This window comes from Strongylocentrotus purpuratus, unplaced genomic scaffold (genome assembly GCF_000002235.5).
Source record: "Strongylocentrotus purpuratus isolate Spur 01 unplaced genomic scaffold, Spur_5.0 spur5_scaffold_14, whole genome shotgun sequence".
NCBI lineage: Eukaryota > Metazoa > Echinodermata > Echinoidea > Camarodonta > Strongylocentrotidae > Strongylocentrotus > Strongylocentrotus purpuratus.
The window spans coordinates 36,481,679-36,498,400 of NW_022145599.1; the positions used below are offsets into that span (position 1 = coordinate 36,481,679).

At 36.3% G+C, this 16,722-nt stretch overlaps 2 protein-coding genes across 4 annotated transcripts; one reads left to right on the plus strand and one right to left on the minus strand.

Moving 5' to 3' along the window:
* Positions 1 to 841: 841 nt before the first annotated feature.
* LOC588719 lies at positions 842 to 8,629 on the minus strand. The gene is made up of 5 exons (XM_030984869.1): positions 8,463 to 8,629; positions 6,249 to 6,365; positions 4,315 to 4,690; positions 3,412 to 3,534; positions 842 to 2,832 (listed from the first exon to the last, which is right to left on the minus strand). Exons 2-5 carry the CDS (start codon positions 6,352 to 6,354, stop codon positions 2,514 to 2,516), a joined length of 924 nt encoding a protein of 307 aa, XP_030840729.1. The 5' UTR covers positions 6,355 to 6,365; positions 8,463 to 8,629; the 3' UTR covers positions 842 to 2,513.
* A 1,813-nt stretch (positions 8,630 to 10,442) lies between these two features.
* LOC593118 lies at positions 10,443 to 15,223 on the plus strand. 3 transcript variants are annotated; one of them, XR_004064053.1, is made up of 6 exons: positions 10,443 to 10,551; positions 10,901 to 11,022; positions 12,787 to 13,162; positions 13,612 to 13,734; positions 14,268 to 14,670; positions 14,720 to 15,223. XR_004064053.1 is itself a non-coding variant. In XM_792608.5 (5 exons), exons 2-5 carry the CDS (start codon positions 10,917 to 10,919, stop codon positions 14,584 to 14,586), a joined length of 924 nt encoding a protein of 307 aa, XP_797701.2. In that variant the 5' UTR covers positions 10,443 to 10,551; positions 10,901 to 10,916; the 3' UTR covers positions 14,587 to 15,223. The 3 variants fall into 3 exon arrangements, 2 of the variants coding, with proteins under 2 accessions (XP_797701.2, XP_030840730.1); XM_792608.5 differs by having other exon boundaries at positions 14,268 to 15,223; XM_030984870.1 differs by having other exon boundaries at positions 10,490 to 10,539; positions 14,268 to 15,223.
* The last annotated feature ends 1,499 nt before the right edge of the window (positions 15,224 to 16,722 follow it).

Here is a 16,722-nt window from a genome sequence, read left to right on the forward strand (position 1 = left end):
CCGTGGTGTCATTCCGTTGGGGACTATGACCTATTAAACGTGTGATGTAACATAATGAATGTCAAAGTCTCATTTCCATAGATGCCTTACACTGGTTGACATGACTTGATTTTAATATTTAAAAGCATTGACTCGTCAACATGCCAGTGAACGTAGCAAATCTAATTTTTGTTTCACAATGAAGCTGTGTAGCATTTATTGTTGTCTTACCCACTATGTATTGCTTACATAACTATGTACATTTATATTATGAACATTAAACATGCAACTTATGATGAGGACGTCAGCTCTAGCTGTGCTTATGACGACCCCTTTTTTATGTACGATTTTATGTGACCATATGTTTTACAAATTCATGAGTGATTTCATGATGCATTATTGAAAATAAAAAAATATCAAATCAAATCAAATTTTATGTGAGGGGAGCTATTGTTGCGGGAACAAAATATTATATTTTGTTAAGGTTCATTTCTAAATGTAGCTCATTAATTTTTCAAAAGACTAAATGCGATTATTCTAACTTGTGATAATTCAAACTGTGGGTTTGTGATGAACATGAACGACCACCACGTGTCTAACCCCTTCCCCTGTATTGAACGTATCTTTTTTTAATATGGATCGCCCAATCAGAATTGTTTTACTAATCTGTTCATGATATTAATACGACTCTGTTGGAGACTTGGAGTGACATGATTTTGGAATTTGAACGATTGCAACATGAATTGATTTGATCATAACCGCTCTCACAGTAATAGCATATTCTGTTTTTTTCTCTCTACGCCCGTATTCATTCATATAAAATGATGGAAAAGATTTATAAAACACACTGAACACGACAATATAAAGATCATTGCACATTAGAAAGTGTTTATTGCGGTTTTGGTTGCTTATACGATCACTGTACATTATTTATTTCACATCGACCAATTGTAAAGCAAGTGGGTCCTACATCTAAGGTATAGTATAAATTAAATGACGAAAAAGGAGATTCAGGAAATCAAAACCATCTGAATTCATTAGCTCAATAATGAAGATAATGTTATGATAATTTTGAGAATGTTGTAGAATTACACGCTGTAAAAGGAAGGATCACAGATTGGCCAATATTTCTTGATTTCATAAAGGTTGCTCAAGGTAACAAATAAAATCATGATCATGACTCTTATTTTAGACAAATTTAAGCTATATAGGAATTTAAAAAAAGAATACGCACATACATTTGTAAAGGAAATTTGAAATAAATTGTCATAATGACAAATAGAAACATTTCGATGATGGAAATGGCCTATAAAATAACTACTACTCACTTTCTTTACCTGTTTGCGAAAGGTGTCTTGTGATTTATTATTCTCCAAAAAATGTTGTTCTTTATTTGAAGAACAATACAGGAGAAATATTGGGAAGGTAAAGTAAAGGTAATTTAATGAAATTAACCTTCCATAATCTTTCCAATGATAAGAAAGTAAAGGTATTAACATATCGTACAACAATTTAGTTTAACTTTTTTTGTATAAACTTCAGATTCGATTTATATTTGCATTTGATGATAATAATATTGATAATAGTTTTACGTTTAGCAAGTCGAAGGGGTGCCGATCAATTTTGTATAAAAGAGGAATAACACATTAAACAAAATTAAATATTAAAAATGCTACACATACGATTTAAATACACGGTTAGTTCCAAATGATTTGGGTAGGGTTAATATCCCTTCAGCCCCCCCCCCTCCCCTTTAGGTTGGATACCCTAGCAAGACGTTCATGCAAAATAAATTTCTTCGGCAAAACCGATTAGCCTATTCCTCTGTCAAATTCATGTATGATTAAAAAGTTCATAGTTCTTTCGTTTTGTCCTTTCATTGATATCTTGTGGCATGAACACTACCATCAACGCGGTCAACGAAGTTACTGTTTTTCACAGAGGGCGTTGTTTTAATTTTGATGCCGTCAGTAGAAAGGGCAAATTTCGTGCTACATTGAATATAAATTACATGCCTACAATTAGAGCCCGTCGATCTGTGACTTTATTTGGCAATTGGAAACTGAGTATGCATTCCCCCTCCCCGTTTTCTCCCTTTTTTCCTGTGAAACAATAAGGTCATGTCCTATCAAATATTCGGGTAATTAAATTTAGTTTGAAAATAATTAATTCCCTCACCAAATCGAGCTTGTTCCCTGTTAAGTCTTACCCCCCAAAATAGACATTACATGAGTGGAATAGCACTTTAAATGTCTTTAACCAAGGTTTAATGCAATTTCTGATGTCATCAGTTGAATGTTATTACTGTGAACCTAAAGAAACTAAGATATTCATACACGTTTCTTGATAATTTCACATTAACACTAATTCAGATGTATAATAACATCTATTTTGCTAAACTAATCGCAGTCTCACGCAGGCCTATTATGATAATTATGCTTTTATTTGCCATACATGTCTCGAAATTCTGTATCGTTCTTCTTTCTTGATTTGAATAATATGTTTAATATAGCGTATGGTCACCATTCCATTGTTTAGATCATGTGTTTATACGTGGTGGAATCGACTTTGGTCATCTTAACGAAAAGGTAGACCGGATCGCGAATGATCATGAGAACAGTCTTCACGATGAAGAAGATGAAACTGATCGAGACGAGGATGGCGCTGTATACAAACACGGGGCTGTTAGTATCATCACCGTTAGCAACCATGATACCAGCCAAGGCCCAGATGAAGGTTGGGTATACCATGAAGACGTAACGGGTGTAGACATCGAAGACAAACAACTCAAAGACGAAGTAGACGATGAGGATGACGGCTAGTGTAGTTAGACAGACGTAGGTGGCGACGTCACTGTTTCAAGAAGAAGGAAATTAAATCAATGTTAATGTTGTGGACCTTGTGACGACCTTTTAAAGAAGGCCAATTTGTTTACTGATAACGTCTGTTTGGGGCCAGAAACTAGGCCATTAATTCATATACTTTAACATAGAATTTACGATTTTTTTTGGCTCTGAACATGCTGAACAGATGATTAAAAAAATTGCACGATCATTGCTTTGTTGAGTGTGTTTACTTCATATACTTGTATTCCTTTGAGATTATATATATGCTCCATGTTTGTATCCTAGTCTTGTTATTGAGTTGCTCGTTGCTGTTGTTGTTTGATTTGTTTTCTTAAGGAATTTGGTCCCTTTTTTAATATCCCATAACCTTATTAATAAAAATGTAACAACACCAATGATTAGGATCAAATTATGACTTTTCTTTATATTTTGTGTGATTCATAATCCATTTTAGATTTACCACGGACAGATATTAGGAATAATATTTTAATACAATCTTTGAAGTAGCCGACAACGTATAGAACAAATTCTTTAAATTGCCCAAATAAGTTTTCTCACTAGTCTGTCAATTATAAATCCTTATTACCTCGGTAGTCTTGCTACGTATATGAGTGTGACGGAGAGGTTGACGAGCGAGGCAGCCGTAGTCCAGGCAGCGTAGATTGCTAGGCCGTTATGTACCAAGACTCGATAGGCCCAAAGATCGGATCTGTCAAAACAAAAATGTTTAATTGATGCATAGTAAATGGTTAATCATTATCAAAGCACAACATCATGATACAGAAATAGCTCATATCAAAAACTCGTTTTTAGGAATATGAGAACATTCTTAAGGCTTTAATTAGCTGTCATTTATAGTTCTTTCAAACCGAGATGAGTCGACATTGCTAGAGTCCAGTGTCCACGCATACACCCATAACATTAAAGGCGTTAGCTACCTTGAACGGCGTCATACAAAAGAATGTTGAAAGCAAGTTTGCCGACAGAATTTGCCAAATTTCTATTGAGTTTTTAAAATAAATCTTATTAATCTCCCCAAAATGATAATTCGAGACCCACAGTAGTGGCTTTTCAGATTTAAATTAGAGAGTGGCGTCACACCCGCACCCAATCTCTGGCCCCAGCTCCTCCACTACCAGTACCAGTACTGCCCCCCCCCCCCCTAGTACTAGTGACGACCTTGTTAATCATGTGACATTTGCCACGGTTTTAAAATCAATTTAAAAGACCCAAAACAAATGTATTACTTTTGGAGGGTGTCGCACAGTGACGTCTTTAAGGAAAGCCATAGATGTCTTTGTGGTTTGAGAGTCTTTTCAGGATTGTTTGCATGTTGGAGGGTTGGTACAGTGGAAGGAGTGTAATAAATAGCATTTCATACAGAAATTGCACAGTTTTTTCATCAACCTTCAACAATGTTACTGAGTCACTTTAAGGAATCGATCAGATCAGTTTTTTTCAAGGGAAGTGATAAAAAAAGCAAACATACTCTGCATAGTCCTTGAAGTCTGCGAGATACTGGTAGACACTGGTGAGACTGATATACAACCCTACATACAGGGTCAGTACGATCAGACACAGGGCTAGGGTTGATCTAGTCAGGTACTCTCGATCCCACAAGACCAACCAGAGCATATTGGCCACGTTGTTTAACATGAAGCTATTGAGGAACATGACGGTGGTAGCCGGAGGGTTAAGGAAGACCGGTCCGCGGCTGTTGGTACGACATAAGGTCGTCAAGACATAGATGATCCATGCGAAGTTCCAGAGGTAGATCAGACCCCAGATGCTGAAGGTATAGCCGGCAGGTGTGACAGGGGTCGGGTACTTGTTTGAGAGGTTACCTACTGAACTCTTAAACCACCCTGAGTGGTGAGAAGAAAGAGAAAAACACGTGAAAGTTGTAAAATCAGAGAGAATTATATACTTATTTGTTTGCAAGGGTAATCAACACAATTATTAATAAACAGGCTGAGACGTCCTGCTGGTATAGGAACGTGAGACGTAGCTATACTTTACAATTTTATTACGAGCTTTCAGAGTTGAGAATTATCGCACTTATATATGAATGTTGTCGGGTAGCGAGACAAAGATATTGGATTCAATTTCGAGGGTGACAATCCCCCCACCCACACCCCTTCATCCCTGGATCAAAGGTGTGACCCATCATAGTCCTACTGAGACTGTTATCCGTGTTTGCTAAAAGGGGCCTCACATAATGTCTCAGATTGTAGAAAAGTGTGCTTATCTTTGGGAACAGGCCACCAAAAGCCCCTCCCATTCCCGGCATCATACGGCACTTCACTTCATCCCTAATTAACCATTATATGCCGATCTGGGACCCGTTTCACAAAGCCCTTTTTAATGACAAATGACAAAAATCAGTGACAAATTTGCTGATAACCAATCAGAAGTAAGGATTTCAGTACCTTATAACAAAAACTGTCATTTGTCACTGATGACAAGTTTTGTGACCCCCCCCCCCAGACTTCACTATGACAGGGGTTCGACAAGTGTAACATTAACTGGTCCTGTTCAATAAAGCCCAGATTGAAGGACTTCTTTTAGCTGAGCAACAGGGTTTCTGTATTTGGTGTAATGGAAAACAAACTGTTTAATATTATGAGGATGAAAGTTATATTTATAATTCACTTGGTATGTGTAGACAAATTGTCATTAAGTGGAAGTGAATTCCATATCTATTTGTATAAAACAAAATAAGAGAACCACCTTGTAACCAAGTGAGTCAAAAATAATTATGCAAATGTATGATTGTTTCTTTGTTATTCTGTATTTGTATCCAATAAATAAGCATATGGAGGGCTAAATGATACATCGATTTGTTTTAAAATTTAAATTCATTTTATCCAGTAATTTTTTTTTGTTTTCATAGGTTTTTATTCTCTTCTCTCATAAAAAAAATTTGTCCATAATTTATAACATTGTATACAAAATAACAAATTAATCTTCACATAGGTCTAAATTAATTTGCAAGTAAACTTTTACATTTCAATACAAGGTTAAAGCTAAAAAAAATATTCACATAAACAAAATTATATTTTCACATTTTAAACAAATCGCAAATAAAGATTCTTTTCCACAATATCTTTTTTTCCCTCTTAAAGTTCCTTCAGAGAAAAAAGAAGGGTTATGATAACATAACATAAATGATACAAATAAAAAGAAAACGAGCTAGAGAACATCTACTACCCCCACCCCACACAACACTTAAATACATAACAAGCACAACAGTATACAAAACACACACCAACATAGAACGAACAAACAAACAAAAGAAGAAGAAGAAAAAGAGAAAAAAGAAGAAAAAAGAACAAAAAGCAAAGGAAGAGAAGAGAGGAGGGTCTAGAAGTTGTATATTGAGAAAAATTAAAAACAGAAAACATTTATTCTAAACTTTCTTACCTAGTGACATCGGACTATCCGGTCCAATAGCAGCCTGGAAGTTAACAAACTGCAGGAACAGATAGATGACAAGGGTGCAAAACGTAGCCATCACAACAGACTCCATCTTGAATTCAGCTAGAAATAGAAGACAAATCAAAGTCTGACGAAGAAGTAAATGCAGAGCGATACTACAATGAAAAATTTATTACACAAGCTCCAGTAAAATACTACTTTAAAGGCATCGGTTAACAATGTTAAATCTGAGATACACGGCCCTACGTGTTATCAGTGTCTGTGATATGGTGTAATATTGAAGCCCTACAAAAATTGTGCCTCAAAAAAGTAAAAATCTTTGAGTGACCGGTTTTACCATACTGGTTTTCCCCAATAGACTTTAGTGTTGTTTTCAAAATTTGTAATTCCAATCGTAAATATCTTGATAATCAGACAGGCGATCGACTTGTAAAAATCATGGAGTTCCTGACTGATCTAAAGGTTTATAATTATCATTGAAGCATGAGCTAAATCCAGGATTTTGTTTCAGAATCTGAGACAAAGTTACCGGATCCCTTTAATTAATGGTCAATTAAGAGATTTTTTTTGTATTACACCACCACCACATTTTATAATTTGAGGTTTCATGTTGCATGTACTGTCATCTTGCATCTATGTCAATTGGTATGAAGAAATATATTATTAAATGCATGAATGTATATTGAATGTATTTGCGAACAAAAGACTTTATGTAAACTATATCAGCCTTACTAGACCTTCAAGGAGAAGACAACGACGAAGTACTAAAGTATTCAATAGACATGATTATAAAAATAAATTGATTTCTAATCAATTCTTATGCAGATTATACATAACAATTCATGAAATAACAACATACAAATTAACAAATAGACTATCATAATGATAGTCACAACACAACCTATCCCAGATGAGGGATTACTTCATCAAGATTAGTCAGGGGCGGATCTAGCTTTTTGCTAAGGGGGGGGGGGTTTGACCAAAATAATGACGATGCAGAGCATCGTCCACGAGCCGCGTAGCGGCGAGCCGATTTTTTTGGGGGTGTTTATTTGAACCCCGTAAGTGATGTTTTCCTGGCATCTATTAACACAATGGAGACCATAAAAAGCAGTGCATGATAACGTCTTTTTAAATCAAGTAACAGCTTAATACACAGTTATATCCAGCCTTTTTATCATGTGTTTGGTTAAGTTACCAGATGAGTTGAATATCTTCTCACAATATTTGCACTTGAAAGGGTTTCTCTCCAGCGTGCGTTCTTTTTTCTTTCTTTTTTTTCTTTCTTTCTTTTTTTCTTTTTTTTTGTTGTTTTTTTGGGCCGCCCAAGGGGGGGGGGGTTTGAACCCCCTAAACCCCCCCGTAGATCCGCGCCTGTTAGTAATGAACAGCATATCGATGCAAATCTCAGGATGCTTGCTACTTTCTACTTGAAATAAGCTATGTCTATGTCACGAAGGGCTGCCCAGGTACACCCCCCCCTCTACGGAGGGGAGTCCGCCCCCTCTTTATCAATTTCTGGATACGCCCTTGATTTAGAATTATTATTAGCTCAATCAATCTTAAGGGCAATATAATCCTTCAATTTCATTATTCTTCAAATTACGGCTCTCAATGTTTAAAAAAATAAATAAAATAATAATAATATTAATAGTAATGATGATAATCATAATAATAATAATAATATGTATTGATTACCCATGGCAGCCTCATTAGTGTCAATACTGTTCTCCCTGAGGGCCCTATGATCATACCACAACATGTATTACCCTGGCTAAAAATAGATATCACACTAAAAGGGATTTCACAATAAATGGGTTATATCACCCTATAAAATAGAGTGACGAAGTATATACAATGCATTATAGTCATATAGAAAATGTTAAAGTTGGTTTGGTGCGAAATAACTATTATAGACCTAACTCTTAGGACCACGGATATAACATTTTAATTCGGATGCATTGACGTGTTATACTAAGCCATGTTAAAGAAACAATAATTACCAATTATGCATGATAGCTAATACTACTGATTCACTAGGAATGAATAACATAGACACAAATTATTCCTCCATTTCTCATTTTAACTCACTAACTGTGTATAGAAAAAGATGAAGAAAAAATCATCTATTTTCCATATGCATGTACATGTACCACTAACTTACTTGTAAAGATACAAAAACAAGATAGGTCTTCTTACCTTTAGCAGTTGACTCCAAACAATCAGCTTATAATTAATGCTGTTAATCTTTGACTTGGTCTTTACACGTTATACTGCATTCATTGTTTGCTAATACCCATTACAAACACGTGACCCTTGACAAACGTGGCCAGACAATACATACACTCACCTTACGAAAACTAAATAGAAAGATAAAATGTTTCATAAGCCGAAAATTCTGCCGCCGCCACTCCTGGCCCTGCCCTTTTTTCATTTCGTCTCATGCTGTATTTTCTCTGCGTTTCGCCACCCCCTCTCTCTCTCTTAATGTTTCCTCTTTCTCTATCTCTCTCTCTCTCAATCTCTCTCTTTCTATCCCTCACCATCTCTCTTTTCTCTATTCTTCTCTCTCTCTTTGTTTCTCTCCCTAACCCACCCTCTTTCTTTTCTTCCTCTATCTCTCTCTTTCTCTGTTTTTCTCTCCCTCCCCTTTTCTTTCTCTACAAATCCCAACTCTCATCTCTCTTTCCCTTCCCCCTTTCATTCTCCATTCACCCCCCTCTCTCTCTCTCTCTCTCTCTCTCTCTCTCTCTCTCCCTACCCCACCCCCTCTCTCTGTGCACCATTTCTCCCCTCTGTCTCCTTGTCATGTTTTGTGTACTCCCATTTTCTCTTTCGACCAAGCACTTGGTCTACAGCATGGACTTTGATCTCATATTATCCCACTGATCTGAATCACATACTAAATTAAAAAAAACCGTGCCAACAATCGCCCGGATGAAGGAATGTTGTAAATCAGTTTCATAGCCTATTGGGAGACATGAATTTGGACCTCGAACCTAGCTAGCCAATCTCCTCATTGCATCAGCACATGGCTAAAAGGTCTCTTTCGTGTTTGGTAGATAATTATTGTCTGCTGCAGCCAGGCGCGTACGCAGGGGGGGGGGGGGGGTGTTTGGGGGGTTAAACCCCCCCTTTGGTATTTTTATGTGTGTAAACCCCCTAAAAAATACCTAAACCCCCCCCCCCCCTTTGGTTTTTTTTATTTTTTTATTTTTTATTTTTAATTATTAAAAAAAGGTGACCTTACCCCCCCCCCCCCCCCCCCCCCAACGGAGCAAAATGTCAAATTTTCAAATTTCGAGACCAAAAAAAAAAAAAAGTGTCCTCATTACATAGATTGCACAATTGATGAAAACAAAAATGAAATCAGTTGTAACATAAAACAAATAATCCCATCCAACCAAACACATTACTACTCCCCATCGTGCGACACAAACACCACCCGACCACACTTCCACCACACACTGTTCCTAGCCTCCTCAGAATACCCTAAATTGGACCGACAGACAAACAGGAACAATCAATTTAAACATTAAAAAAAAATCATTTAAACGAGGCTACACTAACCACAATAGCCCAGTGCTAAAAGTTCATGAAAACTTCACTTGTTTCCACTACTACAGAAAATAGTATACATGTATACATTCATATTACTATCCCACCACCCCCTCCCCCCCCCCACACACACACACGAGGGCTTGCGCGCAAATCGTGAACACTGTCATACATGCACTTGGCTTTTAAAAGCATTAGTTTAAATCAGATTGCAAAAAATATCAACAATTTGATAACTATATCGTCGTTACCAATCCTCTTTTTTTAATTACCGTGGAAAATAATACCTTGTACAAATTTGTCTTTTAAACTATGTCAAAATCAAGAACGATGTTATCGCTCTTAGAGGCTCGTATATTAACTTTGTTATAAAATCTGTTTGATTTGAAACTATATAGCCAAGGCCCGAAAAGACACGTTTTATTCATATGCTGATTGTTTTTAGTTGTTTACCCCTCCCTACATCGCATTACTGATACAGTTTAAAGTAAATCAACTTTAATCTGCTTTTTGTAGTATATTTGGCTCAGAATCTTATCGACAATTAAACATCCAGCTTAATAAGATAAAGGAATTAAGTCAGAGCTAATCTTCAAACTTAAATGGTACTACCTTGTACAGTAGAAGCAGCCTTCATTTGAATTATATTACTTCGACCATCTTCGCCCTGCTGGCTGCAAAGTGTGCAGATTTTATATCGTTTCCTGATAGTTCTGAGGCAAGTCTTGGCGTGAGTATTAATCATGATATTGACAACCTGGTATTTTATTCTTCAAACAGTGATATCTATCATTTTTAGTATATCTAAGATTCATTACTGTATTATATGTCTGTTTATTCCCACATATAAATTTCCTTGCCATCTTCACTCTTTTTACAATTGCTTTCATCATTAACATATCATTTGGTTTTCTGTTATTGCGAAATCAGTTGTCATTGCTGATTACTAAATTTACTGATTCATTTCATTTTTGTTAAAACACAAACTGACATAGTGGCTTCCGTAGTACGACCTTCTTTATCCATTGTAATAACCGATGACCGATCGATGTTGCTTCCTCCTTCTCCTCTTCCTCCAGTAATTAACCAATCAAGATGGATGTTGTACCCCCACTCACCCTCCTGGTAACCACTGGATACATCCTCACTCTCTTCTTCAACTTTCAAGCTGGTGTTGGTCCAAATTCTGACTTGTCACTAGGTAAGATGCTTTACAGTGATATTACCATCCTCGTAACATTTCTGGCAATTTCGTGTTATTCTGACGAAGGAGAGCGCCGTGGTATTGAACCAGAATGTAAAGATTTCTTGTCAGATATATGCAACCAATCGTCTTTATTTTGTATCCCAACTATAGTTCTGGTCATGCGATTGCATTATGAAAGAAACGATGTGGAATCGACCAGAAAAGGTTGATCATGTAGCATATGTATTGGGATGTACTGAAAGTTTCTGGAATCATCAAAAGGATAACAATTTTGGCCCAGTCTTCGCAAAAGCAACACACACTGTACACAGAAAAATATCCTACGGGACTACACAAACATGTAGCATGAAAATGAGACCCACATAGTTAAGCTGTTTACATGTCATATTTAGAATATGAAGGCATTTGAAGAGCCATGCTTTTCAGGGAACCTTTTTTTCTCTGATGTTCTTCACATTTGCATAATAACAATGAAAACGCTCACTAAGTATTTTTCACCTCTGCCCAGAACTCAACCTTTTATTTAACCCTCACAAGGCTGTTGCTGTAATCATTTTTACCCCTTTCTAAAGATATGCCTCCCAATGGCAGTGTTCCGATTTGTTTTTACATTTATTTAATATGTTGTTTTTAGTGTCGTATCCAGCAGTTAGTCAAAAAAGGAAGCTAAATGTATCACGGGGTGCCGATAGCTGCCCTGTGAACCATATAGGAATATGTTCATAAATTCAACTCACAGGTTAAACGTTAAACTTCTGCGTTGGAAATGAATTAATACTGAAACTATTATGATTTGAAATACCAATGACCAAGGCTTAATTTTGAAACTCATGATTTGAAGTACCAATGACCATTTTTGTCGCTTCATTATCTTTTGCATGTATTTGTCCCTTATTCCATCTATTTCTCTAAACTTGATGTATTTATGTCTTGTAATTATGTATTTTCTTGAATATTACTGTAACGCCAGTATTTACTCCATTGGATATACTACTTTTAAAACTGATTTAACATCAGATTAATACCGAGTCAGACTAAATGACTAAAAAGCACAATTGCTTGTAAGATAAATTTAGAGGATAAGGGGAATTTTGCAGTTATACAGCGTAGTGCCTTAATTGTTTTGATCAGATGTAGGATTACAATGTATTTCTACACATCATTAATTGTTATAGTTTTCCTTTATTTAAACTATAAAACACTTTAGTGCATATTGTCACGTTACCCATGATGCTGGTATTGCATTGTACGAATATACTTCTTTGAGAGACGACATATTGTCAATACAATTAGGACTTTTATTTGTCATATATTATATATTTGAAAGGTGTTGTAACGATTCAATATCTATTTGCTTATGTTTCATCACCTTTGTGTTTTCTTGCATTATACTGTATATTAGTTGCAACTTGTCTTTAATAAAACATTGTTATATTCTTTTATTGGTTAGTAATGGTTAGAAGCCAGAGCAAAAACTCTGAATTCCTATATATTCAGATGGTCATATCTCAGCCAATACTTAACAAATTCAATTGGTTTTCGATGTTTGGACATTATGTTTGATGCTCTTTCGGAAAATGAAGAAAAAAATTGAGAAATTCTAAAAATAGATTTTTGATGACGTCACACTTCACCACTCTAAAAGTGATTGGTTATATTATATTATTTTTCATGTGATGTTACCTTGAATGAATTGTGAAATTGTGAACATGCATGCATAAATAAATGAAATAAAATGTTATTATTTACTACCCATAGGACTTTTTCGTAGCTCCATCGGCAACCTCTCCAACCTCTACCCCACACCCGTAACACCTGCAGGGTACACCTTCGCTATCTGGGGTCTCATCTACTCCTGGTTTGCAGCATGGCTAGTCTACGTCATCACCACCCTCTTCAGAACCAACGATAAGGGTCCGGTCTATCTTAACCCTCCTACTACCAGTCCAGCATTCCTTATAGCAGTCTTTCTTAATCTTACATTTAATGTCACATGGTTATTCGCCTTCGACAGGACTACTTTCATCCTGAGCCAAGTCGCGCTAGTTGGCATCACCGTAACGCTATATATAGCTGTCTCCATAGCAACTAGCAGGGTGTATGAATATCTCTTCGTCTTCAAGGAGTACGGAGTGTAAGCATATTTTCAGGATTTTTATATTTCATTTTATTCATTTCATAGAAATGGTATAAAAAGATGTTTTTCGATGTTATAGTTTATTAAGTAGCACTTGGAATGTTTTAAAGTCTGGCTATAAACTTAAGCCTATACCTTCGAACTATTAATAGGCATATGTAATATTAAGATTGTCAATATACAACGGTCATGAAAATCTAAATCGTTATTTTATTCCTATAAAAGACATCATAAATGTCATTGTCATTATCATCATCATCATCATCATCACCATCATCATCATCATCATCACCATTTCATCTTTACCATCGCCATAAACTTATTTTTATTTGGATATTGTGAGAAATTCGTTGAATATGTGAGATGAAAATATTTTAAAAAATTGATCAAGTTGTAAGTTGTAACTTGTCTTTTATTTACAAGATAACAAATGGTTTATATTTTAGGTTCGACCTGTGGGCAAATCGCGTTCTGGTGCAAAATGGACTCGCCCTCTACGCTACATGGACTACGGTCGCAACCAAAGTAAACTTGTCTATCGTGCTCATATACACGTTCGGAGTGGATAAGTAAGTATATTTGCAGTGGTGTATCCAGTCACTTGTAGGCACACGACCTCTGCCCCCCTTCCCCCTACAACAATGCGCCGTTCTTTATTGCGCACTTATACAGGGGCATATTCGTTTGCTAGTGAGGTATTTTGGACATTATAGCTCCCCAGTCAAATAATATCGGCTCCGTCACGCCCGAATCTTCATTCCCCTTCTTAAGAAGAGAGAAAACAAATATCACCGAATGGAATTATCTTTGAAGTATTTATGATATATAAACAATCACTTTCTTCAAAATCTATGAAATTTGAGATTACAAAAATTAATCCTACAAATATACATCTCTTGGTTGTTACCTATTTATTTAATAGATGAAAATGATGAATCATGAACCGTATAATCATGTAAACATTAACCAATAAATAACAGAAAGACGAAATAACGGAATATTCATAGCGACGTCGGTACATCTAAGATATTGCTCCAGTTATTGATAGTTTATATGAACTGTATTATTAACGGATCCAAATCTGTATTTTTCTGTTTTATAGGGAAACAACGACATATATATGTTTTGCGGTCCTCGCCACCCAGCTCGTCACCTACTTCCTCCTCGACTGTTTCGTCTACGATCGCTACTTTCGATATATTCTCATCGTGTACCCTGCAGCGCTGTGGTCATTGGGTGGAATACTTGTTGCTAACGTGAGAGATCCTACCAGTCCACAGGCGGTCATCGGATCAACACTCTTCGCTATCGTCTTCGTCTTCTTCGTCATTAAAACCATCCTCGTCATCATTCGCAACCCCGTATACATCATTGCAAAACAGGAGAAAGCTGATGGTATCGCCTACTCAAGAATGGTTTAGTTATTTTTCTATGTTCTCAATACGCCGTGCATTTTCCGTCCAGGAAATCATCATATTATTTCTTTATAATCATTATGATTAAACTTTAAATTCATCATATTATATTGTCGTCATTCTATCTTTAACAAAATATTTGCACTGTAATGATTTGTAGATGCCATTTTAGAAATATCTCTTATTAGTAATCATCTCTCATAATAGGTGACAACTTTCTGATAATTCTTATAAGAAATGAAAATACATGTATCTTTCGTACTGCACCTAGTTCTGTTTTTATGCAAGGGATTCTGTTACATGTAAATGAAGTTTATTCAATCAACAAACTTGATGTAAAAATTGTCCTATTGTAGAGGAAACTAATATGCTCTTTCAAAATTTTCCTTCTAGCCATCATCGTCATCAATTAATACTGAGTCATTATCATTCCAAATATGAATATTATTCGCCCATCTGTCAAAAGCAAATAAATATTTTCTCAAACATAAATTCAAACAATCTCCCCTCATTTTTTAATATTTAGGTTGACGTTTTCATGGCGACAATAATAACGATGAGTCTAGTCTAATCAGTGTGGCGATGATAAACCAGATATGTTGGGAAGTGTTACAATGAAAAATATATGAATATTTTGATTATGCTTGACAATGTTGATAATTATGATGATGATGATGATATTGTTGATGGTGATAAAGATGATGACGATGGTGATGATAATGATAATGTTGATGGTGATGATGATGATGATGATGCTGATGGTGATGATAATGATAATGTTGATGGTGATAATGATGATGATGGTGGTGATGATGATAATGTTGATGGTGATGATGATGATGATGATGATAGCGATAATAATGGCGACAATGACGACCTCGACTGTGATGATTATGATGCTGATGATAATAGCGATGAAGAAGAAGATGATAAAGATGATGCTGATAACTATGGATACAGGGCCCGCCTGTAGAACAAAAGATCTTATAGGTTCGAATCAAGCCAAGGCGGATGACAAAAGCCTGCGTTGAGTATAAAGGTCTCGCCCCACTCTTACTGCAATAGACCAGTGCACGGTTAGCACATGTCCCAAATGACCCCGAATATACACAGATCTTCAAAACATGAAGAGGTCCCACTTTGTACAATAATCACTGGTGCTACACACATAGCCGTTGCTTCCCCTTTTCAAAGAATACTTCCGCCTTTGTATCATGGAGTGCACTGTTTGTGCATAAATGAATAAAGATTATAATATATTTATAATATTTTAATAATAGATTTAATATTTTGCATGCTGTCTCAGAAATATGATTTTTTTTCCAACTTAATTTATCATCCAAAAACAACCTCTAAGAAATTAGTAGAATGTTCCAAAGGAATTTAGCCATTGTCAATGAATACATGTGTTTCAGTTATTTATATTTTTTAATTCTTTGGTTTGAAAAGCATACGACATGTTTTGGCAAGATTCATTTTCAATTTCTTAGATGCAAACCATCCAGAAAAACGTTTTAAGCTCAATGTTTAGAGTCAAGATGAGGCGAGGGCTGATGAGGCTTCTACCACGTACGACCTGTGCTGCCTGCAGGGGCGGCGATCCCGGGGGGACGGGGGGGGGGGGGGGGGGGGACACGTCCCCCTAAAAATTTGAAAAAGTGAAGTGAAGAGAAAATTGAAGGGTGAAAAAAGTATATTGCTAACGTTTATACTATAGTTTTGCTAAGGAATGTAATTTGTTAATACAACACAACTTTAAAAACCTGTGAGGGGGTAATCACTTCCGTCACCTTCACCCCTTTCATTCACTATGCTCCTTCGAATTTGCGTACTGAAGGGGGCGGGGGGGGGGCTTTGGTGGTAGTTCCCCCCAAATGAAATTCAAATGTGGTTTATTTCTAATTCGATACCAGTGATTTACAAATGTTTTAGAAATGGCATGATTTTTCCCTGACCTTCCGGGTGCCCTGCCCCCTGAACCCCACCAAGGGCCCTAAGTCAGCCCCTAGTTGCTCATCTGACCGAAATTAAATGCCTAAAAACGCCTGAGCTTCCAGGGGCTCTACTCCCTGGACCCCACCAAGGGCCCTAAGGCGGCCCCTTGAAGCTCATCTGATCGTAATTTAATGCCTAAAACCCCTG

Coding starts and splice junctions, on each gene's coding strand:
- LOC588719 (XM_030984869.1), bottom strand. CDS start 6,354: ATGGAGTCTGTTGTGATGGCTACGTTTTGCACCCTTGTCATCTATCTG. Junction 4,691..6,248: donor GGATAGTCCGATGTCACTAG/GTAAGAAAGTTT, acceptor CTCACCACTCAG/GGTGGTTTAAGAGTTCAGTA. Junction 3,535..4,314: donor GACTTCAAGGACTATGCAGA/GTATGTTTGCTT, acceptor TTGTTTTGACAG/ATCCGATCTTTGGGCCTATC.
- LOC593118 (XM_792608.5), top strand. CDS start 10,917: ATGGATGTTGTACCCCCACTCACCCTCCTGGTAACCACTGGATACATC. Junction 11,023..12,786: donor AAATTCTGACTTGTCACTAG/GTAAGATGCTTT, acceptor TACTACCCATAG/GACTTTTTCGTAGCTCCATC. Junction 13,735..14,267: donor TACACGTTCGGAGTGGATAA/GTAAGTATATTT, acceptor TCTGTTTTATAG/GGAAACAACGACATATATAT.